This window comes from Manduca sexta, chromosome 27 (assembly GCF_014839805.1).
Source record: "Manduca sexta isolate Smith_Timp_Sample1 chromosome 27, JHU_Msex_v1.0, whole genome shotgun sequence".
Lineage (NCBI taxonomy): Eukaryota > Metazoa > Arthropoda > Insecta > Lepidoptera > Sphingidae > Manduca > Manduca sexta.
In genome coordinates this window covers 18861814-18875819 of record NC_051141.1, presented here as the reverse complement: position 1 = coordinate 18875819, position 14006 = coordinate 18861814, and the positions used below count along the sequence as shown (strand labels likewise).

Here is a 14006-nt window from a genome sequence, read left to right as displayed (position 1 = left end):
CTGGTCAATGATACAACCGCACTGCATTCCGTTTATCTAAGGCATGTGTAGAGTATCGTGGGTTATAGGTAAAAATATATACTAAATTGTGTACAGCCCTCAAGTTCCTTCGTAATGAACCATTTTGTGAACCAGTCATGTTTTAATACCGAAATTTCAATGTGTGAATAACTGAACCCAGTTGTACAGTCTCATATAATTTATGAAACTAAAAAGTTCCTTTATTAAAATTGTATCATACATATTACCATGTATGTAGGTGAAAGTGGTGCGAAAGGTCGCTGGTAAGAACTGGATGCGACAGGCCGAAGACAGGATAAAATGGCGCATATTGAAGGAGGACTATGTCCAGCAATGGACAAAGATATAGGCTGATGGTGATGATAATGTATGTAGGTAGGTATAAGTATAGCGTGGTGCGTACACGCACCCGTCGATGTGCTACAACCCAGCGTTCGTTTTGTTTGTGTCCCTTATTGCATACCTAACACCACCTATTCATATTCTCATCGATTGAAACACTATCAGTGATGTGGTGTGTGAAGTCTACCAACCCTCATTAGGCCAGCGTGGTGGACTAAGCCCTATTCCCTCTCAGTAGTAGCGGAGGCCCGTGTCCAACAGTAGGACAGTATATAATACAGGGCTGATATTATTATTATATTATTGGACACTCACTTGGTCGAACACGTCGGTGGCGTGGTGCACGTGGGGCACTTCGCCCTTGAACGCGTTGTACACGCGCGCCAGGTACGAGCGCACCTTCGAGTCCGGCACGTCGCGCAGGGTGCCGCCGGACGAGAAAGGCGCTATGCCTGTACACGAGTTATACAACATATACTTTTTTATTCAGTGTTGTAATTTGATTTTTTGTAATGTGTTAATAGGGTGTGTGGGAATTAATTATAAATTTTAATATCGAATTACTAAAATATAAATATTTTAAATTTAAGTAAGTATAATAAAAAAAACGTGGTAAAAAGCCGCCGCTCTAACACATGTAGGCGACATTGACACATATTATATGTTCAACATATTTTTTTTGTATCTCCATGTTACACGTCTATGGACGTTGCTAACATGCCTTTCTACAATCGTTAACGCTAATAGCAAACGGATAAAATACAAACACATCGATAAATCAATCTCTCTCTCTCAATAGGTTATGCTCATAGATAGCGTTAACTATTATAAAAAGACATCTTGGCTAAGGCCCCTGCACCATCAGTCCCGTCTCACCGAACTCGTGGTGTAGCACGTGGTAGACTGCGCGTGGCGGTGCAGTCGGAGGCAGCAGGTCGGGCCGGTAGCGGCGCAGCAGCGCAGCGAGTGCGGGCGGACTCACCGCGCCGCGCAGCCCGCCCTCCGCCGCGCCCACCCACGACACTAACGCCTCGTCCGACACCTCCGCTTCTGGAAACAAACAACTCTTAACGATCTCATGGAATTGTGCTTACAATCTTTCTATAGGTCGATTTGGGAAAGCTTTTCTTTCATGCCGGCACGGCAAAGCAGTCACTTGCAACCACCGCATCTTATGGTTGAGTTGGAGTCCAATAGAATGTCGACTGACGAGAGATGTGACAGTCGACACAATTATGCCGGCCTGTTGAAACCGGATATATACGGGCTGATCCCGGAACGCGACACGCTTACGTGGCCCACTATGACGTTCACCAAACAACAAACCAAACTTCAAAAGGTAATCATACACTCTTATACTGAATATCTTTGTATTAAAAAATGTTCTGTATGTATTATCTAATGGTATCTCTAATAAACAATAAAAAAAAACCAGTTAGGTGAATTCAATAAAATGTAGATATTTAAAAATAGGTACAAAAAACTTAAATCGCGCCTAAAATTAAACACAATGCAATATTTTTGTCCATTTTACATTGACAATCGAACCCCATACCTCTACGTCTCTTCCTGGCGGTGGAGGTGGCGTCGAGCGCCAGCGGGTCGTCCGAGTCGTAGAATCCCGTCACCCTGTGCGGCGTGACGGCGGTGCGGTTCAAGTTCGGATACCTGGTGCCCGGGTCCAGCGTGTATGCGCCGAAGTCTCTGTGCAGGTTCTCTGGCGTTGTTTGTGCTGGAAATGACATAAGATTTGAGCGAAATGAAAGTTAGATCTGAAGGATACACATTTTATTTTATGTCGGTAATTAATGGTCACAAAACGTGTTCGTAGTCAAACATTTCTGATATATTAGAAAGACGATAGATTTGAATGTATTTATAAAATTGTGTTGTAGTTTTAGGCTATGTTATTGTTAGTGTTTTGTCTAAAACTTACAGGCCCGTATTATTTACAACATGCTTATTAGTTATTAGTCTATGACTCATCACTTTTCTTTTTAATTTGTTCTTTTCGAATCTAAAGGCAATACTAATTATAAGACATTCGTCCTACCACCGATTTCGATACACAATCGAAATAGCAATTTCAATCCTTCGCAACAATGGAACACTTAGAACATATTTTTTTAGCTTTCAAACGATTTATTTCGATTAATCCCCACTGTCAGATTAAAATAATGATCGTCTATTGAAAATGAATGTAAGTGTATAAAAAAACCGGCCAAATGCGAGTCGGACTCGCGCACCGAGGGTTCTGTACAAACGTGTAGGTGGCATATAAGTAAATGTTGACCCATCACGACAATCGAGTCATAGTTATGGTATTTTTATTGGAAAATGAAATCCATAATATTACAATATAGAAAGCTGGAGGAGCATAAATTAAAGATAAAGGTATAAAAAAATTAAGTTTTCGGTATTGTTCCTTTATATGTGTTATTATACACTGCTTCATGCCAAGTTTCAAGATTCTAGGTCGACTGGAGGTAACCTTTAGGTTTTGATTCCCTTGCTAGTAGTTGCGAGTTGGAAAATATGCGGCTTAAATTGCTGTTTCTTTTGATTGCGTTGGCTTAGAAGTTTGTTTTTTTTCACAGCTCCAAGGGACAGTAGACTTGATATTTGATATAAATTTCAGCTCAATATCTCCACGCGTTCTTGAGAAAAAGGGTCTTGACAGACGGACAGACAACAAAGTGATCCTATAAGGGTTCTGTTTTTCCTTTTGAGGTACGGAACCCTAAAAAAATTATTACAATGATCGTAACGCTCACCGAGCAGCCTGTATATCGATTCTCTCTCTGCTATAACATCTAGCGGATGCGGCGCGGGGGACTGGCCCCAGGCCCGCACCGCCCACGCGGCGTCCAGCGCCGACAAGAACCCTCGCGCGCACCCCGACCCGGTCGGCCAGAACGGCTCCAGCAGACTGTCGCCCACCAGCTGGCACAGCAGGCGACGACCGTGCCGCTCGTACACCTGCGAATTTAAACCGTATGGGGTCGATAATAAGGTCTTTTATATTAAACTATTTTTCGGATTTTATCACGGTTTTAATATTTTACTTTTTCGAAGACTGTAGCCTTCATGGTCACGGGGGGGACTGAGGTGTTGTTGAACCGCAAAGTCAAAGTTACAATATCTACTTAGATTATACAAATATACAACACTTTTCAATTTTTTTAGCCGTTGGTGGTCCTATTTACGCAGAATGAGCTCAGTGTCTTGACGCTCTTTATTACAAACCACACAGCATCAGCTTTATAATATATTGTTCCACTGCTGGGCACGGGCCTCGTCTACTACTGAGAGGATTTAAGCCTTAGTCCACCACGCTGGCCTCATGTGGGATGTCTTCACATACCTTGGATATTCTTACAAACCTTACATATATCTCCATAATAATCTGTGACGCACATAACAAATACCCGTCACGAAACCTGACTAAAGTGAAAGCGGATACAAACTTCATGTTTTGAAACATAAGGCAAAGTCACTTGTGTATGTTTGACAATTCATTTTAACTAGCCTGTAAACACTGATAGTACATTGAGCTTTACCATACTCAAAGACATGTGATCCATCAAGATTCTAGTGTAGGGATCATCATCAGTCACAGTAAATCCACTACTAGCATAGATGTCTCCTAAATGTTTGAAGACAGATCTATCAAGAGTGGTCTGCACCAACGTGTTTAGAACAAAAATCAGTAAACAATCCAGTGAATTATTAATCTAAAGTAACAGTGAATAGGACACATAATTCGCAGTAACCGTTTAACCCCATCGATATATATGTACTACGTACTAGATTTGGCGTTCCAAACATTCACTGTGTTCAACTGAATTGAACTGCAATCCATTCAGACTGACTTTAGATGATCAATATTTACAGCTTTTGGTTGTGTACGGAGTGACGCTCATGACATAAGAACTCAAGTCTAAGTGTAAACCCGTAAAATTATTTGTTGTTGAAGCGAATAAATAGGTTATAACAGTGACGTTTGCTTGCAATTTTAGTACAGATTTTGAACAAATAGTTTATATGGACGTTCGTGTCTATAGAATATACGTCAATGGTTAACCCTAATCCTATTCTTTGTGCACTTACCATACTGGCGTTCTCTGCTGCGTACATAGAGGTAAAGTCGAAGAGCGCGACGTCAGGCTCGCCATAGTGGTTGAGCGCGAAGTCCCGCAGCGGCAGTCGGCCGTCTGTGGAGAACCGCGCCGCCTCCTGCGCGTACCGCATCAACGCGCCGCGGTCCACGTTCTCCACGCTCAAGAGACGCGACACTTCCGTGAAATCCTTAAAAGAAAGAAAGAAAACGATTTATTAGTCATAGTCGCAACATAAACACAATGTACCTTAATTACAAATAATAATTAAAAATGGCTGGTCGCGACTGTAACCGGTAGGTGAGCACTCAGCATAATGTTGTGATGTGGTGCGAAACGCAACACAACGCTGTTTTTCAGTAGTCACCTTAAGTGACGTATCAACGGGCGTTAAACTAGCCAATAAACAAGAAAAATAAAATATATATTAAAAAAACAAAGTTATTTAAGGTGTGCGAAATGAGCCTCATCAACGGAGCTGTCGATTGCACGCACCCAACCACGGCGATAATATATTAGTTGCGTCGGGCAAGCCGTCGCAGGCGCACGCTGCGACGGCTTGTAATAATTTTATAACATGTTATAAGGCAAATCCGGAGAACTTGTTATACAATGGCTACAATATAATGTAATACAAAGCAAGATAAATGTATTTAATTGATCGAATTACATCGCGGATAGTGCTAATAGAAATACTTCCGACATTTGCAATAATAATTAATGCATATATTTTTGGACTACAATTTTCACTTGTAATTATTATAGCTTCATAACTAGTCCAAGGTTTTTAATTGTCAATATGTCCGCCATTACTTTTGATACATAGGTAGCCTTCGTGGCATAATATTTCTGCTTTTTTTTTTTTATACATTTATTATTCACAACCAAATTTTGTGCAATATAACAACAAACAAAATACTGACGCTAACCGACTGTTTACATCTCGTTCATAAAGTCATCTCATAATGATTGATTCCTTCCTAGACGAATTTTGACCACGGCGGCCAATCTCAGGTTAAATCAGCCAAGTACGAAAGAAATATTATAGTACACAAGTGTGTTCGCAATACACAAACACTCTCTGCTTTCACACTCATATTCAGGTAAGACGGCAATCCGATATTACCGGAGAGACATCAGGCGCAGGACCAACGGATTTAGCGTCTTAAATACCACCAATTAATAAAAATGGAATAACCTTACCATAAATATTTTTGATCCAACCCGAGATTCGAAGCCGGAATCATAAGCGTAGTAGCACCGTGTACATATTACAACTACGCAACCAATGCCGTCGCGGTAGGCGTACTTACACCATGTACTTATTACCGGCATTGAAACCGTCAAATACTAACAGCAAACTACTCACATTGAGAAGCACGCCCTTATCTAGCAAGCTGTGCTTCTTGGCCGTCATGACGAAGTAATGCGTATCGTCCTTGTAGTAAACTATGTTCTCCAGGTCGATGCCGGTCACTTCATACAGCTCCTTGAAGAACTTCTGGTTGAATATGAACGCGACGCCGCTTATTTCCGGCACCTGTGGGGTTTGAATTCGTCATGCTTATTATTATTATTATTATTGCCACTATACCAATACATAAATTTGCATGCTGTGGTCTCCTATAATTGAAGAGGCACGTCATATTGCTAATTGTAAAAATGCTACATTTTTTTTTATTATATGCCGTGTATCCTTCGTTAGAGATCCTTAAATAAATAAATAAATGCGACTTGAATAAGACCGAGGCGATACCACTGTAAATAACTTGCAATTGTATAGGAAAGTCCCTAGTATCAAAAGTGAAAATTGTTACTTTTTTATGAGCAATTTAAAGACTGTTATTTGCATGAATTTGTTTTTAATAATTCTCTGGCTCACTACTACAAGATCCTATTTTAATCTAATTTTTTTTACTGAAATGACATAAAATTATAGATTTTTGTCATGGTGAGCCAGCGAATCATAACTTAATCATAAACAGTTGTATAGTTTGGCCAAAGCCCTACTAATTAAATTATTAACGGCAAGATAGGAATGAAATACTTTTAATTACATATATATTATTCAAAATCCATCAGTAGTCATATTTGGCAACTTTAGGGAACGAATAAGAATTATAAAATGTTAATTAGACCAGCAGAAGTATCACTCATACGGATGCACAATGCTGTCACTTAACGGTTATATACATCGAACAAGCCCCTATTTGTTTACAGCAAATGTCAACCATTTATGAAGGAACACAACGCGGTGTTAAGAAAATAAGATTCTATCGATTTCTGGTTTTCGAGTGGATAGTCTATTTGTACTTTCTAAATTTTAAAATGATATAATCTTAAAACTTTTTAGTTTATTTGAAATGCTTACAAATGCATTATTACGATTGATTAATCCTCGAAATCGGATAGAAGATTGAGATCGTTTATTGAAATGGACTTTAAATAACGTATCTGGGATTGGAAATAAAAATAAATGATTGATATCGATTATTTTTACAATTTTTGTCGATCATAAACCTGTTTGCGTTGATAATCATTAATAATACTTTAATAACAATATTGAAATAATAAGGAATATGTTGCACGTGCTCAATCGTTATAAGGGGGTTTAAAGTAATAGGTATTAATTTTTAATTTGAAAATATTTTCTTCCAATCGATCAATTTTGTTGGTTAAATCGATATTTTATAATTAGTGGTAAGGGACGTTACTGATACTGCAGTTGCAACCACAAAATACAATATTTTTTCACGTACATTTTACGGTTCATAAATACAACATTTTATAGACGTTGTCAGTTGTCCCAGGTCTCCTCCACATTTGTACGAAGTATATAATATTATACATAAAAATGAATCCCTATTTCCCTTGGTCACGCCATCACGCGTGAACGGCTGGACCAATTTCACATTTTTTTGTTGTTGTTTGTTATTGTCAGGAGAAGATTCTTAAGAAAGGAAAAAAATCAAAAAATTGCGCGGAAAATTATTAAATTTAAGAAAACTTTACGAAAATATTAATTTTATATAACTGTCAATTGTTTGAAATAACTGTCAGCGATTGACAGAATGCACGCTGCAAATTCATAGTTAAGACGGGACAACGTCTGTCGGGTCAACTAGTAATATAATATTTGATACCGACCGATGCCTCCTGCTCCGTGTGCCTGTTGATGAAGTTGGCCGTGATGGCCATGGCGAGCTTGCCTCTGAACTCCTTCCGCTTGAATCCTTGCAGCGTGTTCCGCTTGCCGTCCGCGCCGAGCAACACGTCGAACTCGTACTGCGACACAGGGTGGTCCATGGGGGAGACGCGCGCGCGCCAACCTAGAGCTGACAGTTGGACGTGTTAGAACAGGCATATTATACTCTTTTTTAAGGGCCATAAGACTTAGATTATAATGCCTCGGACTACAACGTTAAGGGCTAAGGGTGAAATTTTTCAAATGGTAACTCGATTAAAAAAAATAGCCTTATTTTTCGCGACCAATTTAACAGAAAACAAAAACTAAGACAAACGTAAATTAACGTAAAAGGTAAGACGGTAGGAATCGTTGCATGGACGCTTCGCCACTGTTGCCCCGCTTAATTGTAAAAACGTGGAATAAAGTGACGCTAAATGGTTCTTGGATTTAGGTTTCTTAAAGTTATTTCCTACAATAGTGCCTGATTAGAGATATCGAGTGATAGTATTAGAGAGCAGTAAGGGAGGAGAATGTGTCGCACAGTGCTTAGAGACCTTTGGAATAATGTTGGCACAGTACACAGTTGCGGTTAAAATAATCTACGTAAGTAAAATTTTATATTTTATTTTCAGTTTGACGATTACTTTTATAACTATATTTTTTCATTTATATAGCCTATAGTATAGGGCCTGATATGTTTTTTTTATGTATACATTGTTATTAAAAGCATGAAATTCAGCTGGTAATTTGAACTTTTAAAAGAGCACGTAAGGATGAATTTATCATTTCCAATATCAAACAAGACTTTATTTTTTTTTTTTTGTAAAAAAAAATTAACAGAAATAAGCTAAGAAAAAGTTTTAAGTAAAAGAAAGAGCGGAAAATTCGAGTTCTGAGGACTAATGCTTTCATTCAATTTTCCGTAAGCCTGTGAGCCATATTTACACATAGTCACTGGCAAAGACTTGGTGCGCCGAGCAACACTAGATTTGTAAGGATTAGCTCCATGAAAAGTGCTTTAACAACTTTCATACAATAATTGTGATTGTGACGAGGACTGAAAAACACTTTTAATTGACTTTAGACTAAGACTACAATGCTGTGCTTTAGTTTTAAAGTAAAAGCAAATATGATTGACTGGCTAGCAACACTCGTTCTATAACACGTAATTTTTTTTAGCTCTGACTAAATAATTATTAAAATTGTAATATAATAAGAATACACCACTATGCTGCGACTGTATCGCTGTAATATCTTGGTGATTATTACAGTGATTATGTAAAAAAATGATGTAGTGATGGAATTAAAAGAGTTTTGGACATAAATGTGCGACCAGAGGACATCTTGTGACGCCTTTATTAAAACATATTTGCGCCCGCGCATTCATTTCTAAGTTGCACTGAATTCTTTCACTATCGTACGAGGGCTATCTAGAACAAAATGTAGTTGCTTTTCGAATCGAAATTCATCGACAGACGACCTCAAATAATCTCATTGTCGAATGTTTTTTCACTATGGCTGTTTTGAATGAGCGGGAAAGAAACTATACAAGGACTTAACTGCTCAATATAAAAAGTCATGGATTTCTTCTCTGTGTAATAACAAAAGTCTTAAGGACCCTGCAACCAAATTACACTCTCTTCAAACTAGTGAGCTGAATAACATCACGTGTCGGCAAAAACTAGCTAGCTTTGCAGTTTTGACCCGGGATTCGAATCCTGGACGTTAACACGGCAGTTATATCGTAATACAACGCCACTGAGGCCAGCGTGTTTACTACTTACTTTCAGAGTTTTCCTTGACGGTCGGCTCTAGTAGCTCTTCGAAGCTGACTCCTTCATGGATTTCCACGCCGAGTAAGAGCGCCACCTGAACATAGATTGTAATACTTAGTATCTTTCAAAAGTTATTTATCAGAGCATACCATTGTAAAATGTATGTAAAATAGATAATACTTAGTAGCGTTCACAAGTTTAGTAGTAACGCATATCCATTGTAAAATTAATAATGTATTTAGACCCTACAAAAATACGCCGTGTAACAAGTTTTGGCCTATAAAATCCATACTATTGTATAAAGCTGAAGAGTTTATTTGAAGCGCTAATCTCAGGACAAATTGCATCGAATTGAAAAAATATTTTAGTGTTGGATAGCTCATTTATCGAGGTAGGCTTTAGGCTATATAATATCTCGATATGACCCATAGAATATAAAAACATACTATAGCATAACTTTTTATGTCGGAATACTCTTTCACGTGGGCGAAACCGCAGGCAAAAGTTACGCCATGGATAAAACAATTCTAAACATTTTTTTTACCAGGTATCTATAGAAGCTTCGTACTAAAAATTTATATACAGTTAAACAGTAACCCATGAGGTTTATGAATAAGGATTCATAGACATTATTTATATAAGCTCTATCTTTGCTGTGATAACGAGTCTGTTTCTCAGTGCTGTCGGCATGGCAGCCTTTAGTGCGTAGACATAGGACCTTTGTGATTGGCTAATATTGAGATACAACTTGAATCTAGTTGGCTGTCAGATAAACAAAGCCGAGAAACAGACTTGTTATCACAGCAATGCTCCGTCCTTAGATAAATAATGTCTATGAATAAGGGGTAAGTAATTATAGCGATTAGATGGCATTTTCTCGCAGTCTATTCCTGCCTCCGGGCAACATTGTGCGAGCAATGTTGCGTTCCTTTTCAAAGAACATTGCTGCTAGTCAAACATCTGTCGCAAGGTGACGAGCGCTGTGCTGTGCGCTGTCATGCAACACTTTATTATCCAGTTTGAATGGTTTAAGTAGATACTCATTTCGTCATTTATAAAAAAAAAGCGTTGTTCGCGACATTGCCCGCGTGAAATGTTTTTTTCAGTACAGTCCCTATGAATCCCTATAGCAACCTGCGTCATAGGGCCATCTATTTAGAAAAAATAATTATAAAATTCATATCTCCTTTATTTAAGAAGCAAATTAGCGAAAAACAAGTAGCTTACACGTTAATCTAGAACGTATATACTGTGCCAAATTTCATCCGAATCCGTTCAGCGGTTTCGAGTTTACATCTAACAAATATCCAATCACTTTTGTTCATTCCCAATTATTATATCAATTTAGTAGTACGTTACGATATGATTGTTAGGTACCTTCATAAGAATGCACTGCAGCTGTCGTATGCTGATGTGGTCGATGGAGCCGGCGCAGAACTTGCCGAAGAACTTCTTGGCGCCGAGCGCGCGCAGGTCCTGGATCACGAACGGCCACAGGTGCAGCACGTTGTTGCGCGACATGCGGTCTCGCTTCTCCACCACCACCTGGAATCAGCGTGAATGGGTTATACTTGGAAATATCCTGGGTAAACCCCACTGGGCATTTCTGTGCGGTTTGAAATAAACTATATCTTACTCCAGGTTTGGACTATCTCGGTGTGCATACAAATCCACGCAGTAGTTAACGTTAAATTCTAGCAAACATCTAAACTTTTCCAAAGTCTTGATATGAATGAAGGTATAACTGCATCAGATCACAGAAGAAGAAATACGAAGAATACAAACGCATATTGCAACACAATAACACGTCAAATTATAAATAGAATCCGATGGTAAATGGACACCTATTATTTACACACAATGCCGTGCAGGGCGGTCATCGAGGAACGCAGCGACGCGCACGTTGACATTATACATGGACTATAACAATGTACTTACAATCAGGTACACTGTACAGTGCGGTCACTTTGGCGAAAGTTTGTCCAACTATTTGGCAAGCAGGTATTATAGTGAGATGACTGCAGACTGCAGTGTTGCACAGGACTTTGATAACAATAATGTCAGTATTTGACCAAATTAGTGACATAACGGTGATAAATAAATTCCTCCCACAATCAAATGGCATCGTAGTGGCTCAAATATTTAGATCATTATTATACATGGACACAACACACAAATCTTTCATAATTCTCAACATTCCAAAGGCAAAAGAAAAATAAACTATAAGAAATCAGGCAGTAAACACTGAACCCTCGCCAAGATCCATGCTCAATTATGGAACTGTGCATAATACAGGGCTGGTATTATGATAATTATACAGTCACAGTACCCATTCGACATTCTGGCCAGCCTATTGTATGGGACCTCGTCATACCTCTACGCACACCACGTTCTCCCCTAACAGTGGTAAGCTAGAGCCCTATTCTCTATTACAATGTTAACTCGGTAACACGGCCGTGTTACGTTATCTTCGTGAAATTAACATGGAATGGCATTCTGTATGGCAATTTCAATCGTGTTAAACGCGACGACGTTACGTGCTTGTAACAATAACGCGTGGCATAGAGAATAATGAAATCATGCAACACGTTGTTTCTGTACTCACCACTTTCGCACCAAGCAACTGGCACTCGATGGCGGCTCGCATCCCGCATGGACCGGCTCCGATGATGAGCACCTTGCTCGTGGAACACACGCGACCCTTCCCGTACACCTTGTGGTTCGCGCGCGCATCGAATTTCTTGAACAGCGCCTGCGCCTTCCATGAGCTCGCTAGTTTTGCCTGCGCATTGACAACACGACTGGTTATATTAATGGCGGAGGCAAGTGCTCCTTATCTTTTGAATTAATTACTTTTGGTTACTAAACGACTGCCATCGTGAAACCATGATTTAGAGATATACGAAATTCTAATAACTACACGGAATTTCGAGCAGACCATATCAACACAGCTCGTTTTATTAACGCATATGTTATACGGGACTTGAAAAGAAATGGTGAAATTGTTTACGGGCAAAAATTTCTAATCGTCTAATAGTGAGACAACGTAAATAATATAAATCATACCGCACAATTTCCAAATGGATTAAAGCTTTCCATTCAATAGCCGTGCGGATTGTAACCACAGATCTAACGATAATTGCACATAACACAGTTATCTAATGACAGCAAATACTGCGTTCACAAATATACATGAATATAATACTATTCTTATAGACATTTTAATTGGAATAGGTTTTGAGATTATTATAACATTTCGCCAATTTTAATTTCTGAAAATAAATACCAATATTATCAATATTCGCTCTTGCATTAAATCCATACATCGCAAATACTCGCAGGAACAAATTTTGCAATAATCGTACACAAATAATTACATTCGTAATGCATCAACCATGAAGTCATAATATGCTGTGCTCACAAAATCGCATAAAAATACAAAATAGAATTCGCTGATCGGTATTTATCTGCAAGCGTTATCTCCTTAGTCATGCGAGCTTAGCTTAGTTCTTGGTCTGCAACCGTTGGTAAGATGTTTTAAGCAACATCAAGGCATGTTCAGAGACAACCAGCGCTTAGGCAAAGCGGTGTCCGGCCTGGTTGAGGTTTCGATACGACCGATGTTTGAACCGATCAATCCCATTATCACGGCGCCACTGATAACGGGTACATGTGACCTTCTCCAATTATGATAACGCTGCAATTATGTCTAAAATATAGCGAATATGTGCAAAATGTAAACAAGTCTATTTATGAGAGAAGCAATCGCTCACGGTTTCGTCCGCCTGAAGAGACTTTTCCGGCACAAAAGTCGCCGAAACACTACGACGTCAGCGTCGTCAATTTTAAAAATCGAATCTAATGTCCCATTATTTCGAATGGGAGCAAATAACCGGAATAAAAATATAATAATACGGACTTAATCATTTGCTGTAAAGATTCATAATGCCTTATCACTAATTGGAGCACGCACATAAATAAAATTTTAAAAGTATAGTAACTAACATAAGCTATAGGGTTTGTAAAGATTACACCTTACAACGAATGCACGTTCGAAGACGTTCATCTTTAGATATAAAACAATGCCACCTCATTAGCGTATTATAAAATCCATTAGCACATTCGCTAATCTGTTTTTGTTGGCGTGAGGCTTGTCGCGTGCGGCGTCAACGCTCGCCTAATGTGATGAGATGCAACGAGGTGAAACCGAAAATCATTTCACTGTTATCTCATGCTGTGATTAATTTAAGGTGATTGTGTTGCGATCAGGTCGACTAGTGTGCGGTGTTGGGGTTTGTGTGTAAAATTAATTAAAATTGTTGGATACCTTTATCAACGAATACAATTTTCAGGCAGCACTTTGCATTCACGCCTATTCCCGTAGTACGTTCTTTATAACACTCAGGGGTAATGTAGCTTTATTTAATGAAAGAATTATCAAAATCGGTTAGGTAATTGTTCAGTTTATCTATTGCAAAAAAATATATTCACTACTTATTAAATTAGTTCGATACCTGCATACATTTTATATACATAATCCATGTAGAGGAGTGTGTGTGCAAT

At 38.8% G+C, this 14006-nt stretch overlaps 1 protein-coding gene across 9 annotated transcripts in view; it reads right to left on the bottom strand.

The window, feature by feature from the left end:
* The window catches only part of LOC115440545 (F-actin-monooxygenase Mical), a 44632-nt gene that overhangs the window by 22890 nt on the left and 7736 nt on the right, over positions 1–14006 (bottom strand). For all 9 annotated transcript variants that reach the window (XM_037444133.1, XM_037444134.1, XM_037444135.1 and 6 more), the window contains exons 2-11: positions 12049–12225; positions 10821–10988; positions 9453–9537; positions 7629–7816; positions 5851–6021; positions 4474–4671; positions 3138–3342; positions 1919–2095; positions 1240–1413; positions 679–815 (exon numbers count right to left, since the gene is read on the bottom strand). In XM_037444133.1, the coding sequence (XP_037300030.1) occupies positions 679–815; positions 1240–1413; positions 1919–2095; positions 3138–3342; positions 4474–4671; positions 5851–6021; positions 7629–7816; positions 9453–9537; positions 10821–10988; positions 12049–12225 (1680 nt within the window). The remainder of the gene's footprint in view (positions 1–678; positions 816–1239; positions 1414–1918; positions 2096–3137; positions 3343–4473; positions 4672–5850; positions 6022–7628; positions 7817–9452; positions 9538–10820; positions 10989–12048; positions 12226–14006) is intronic.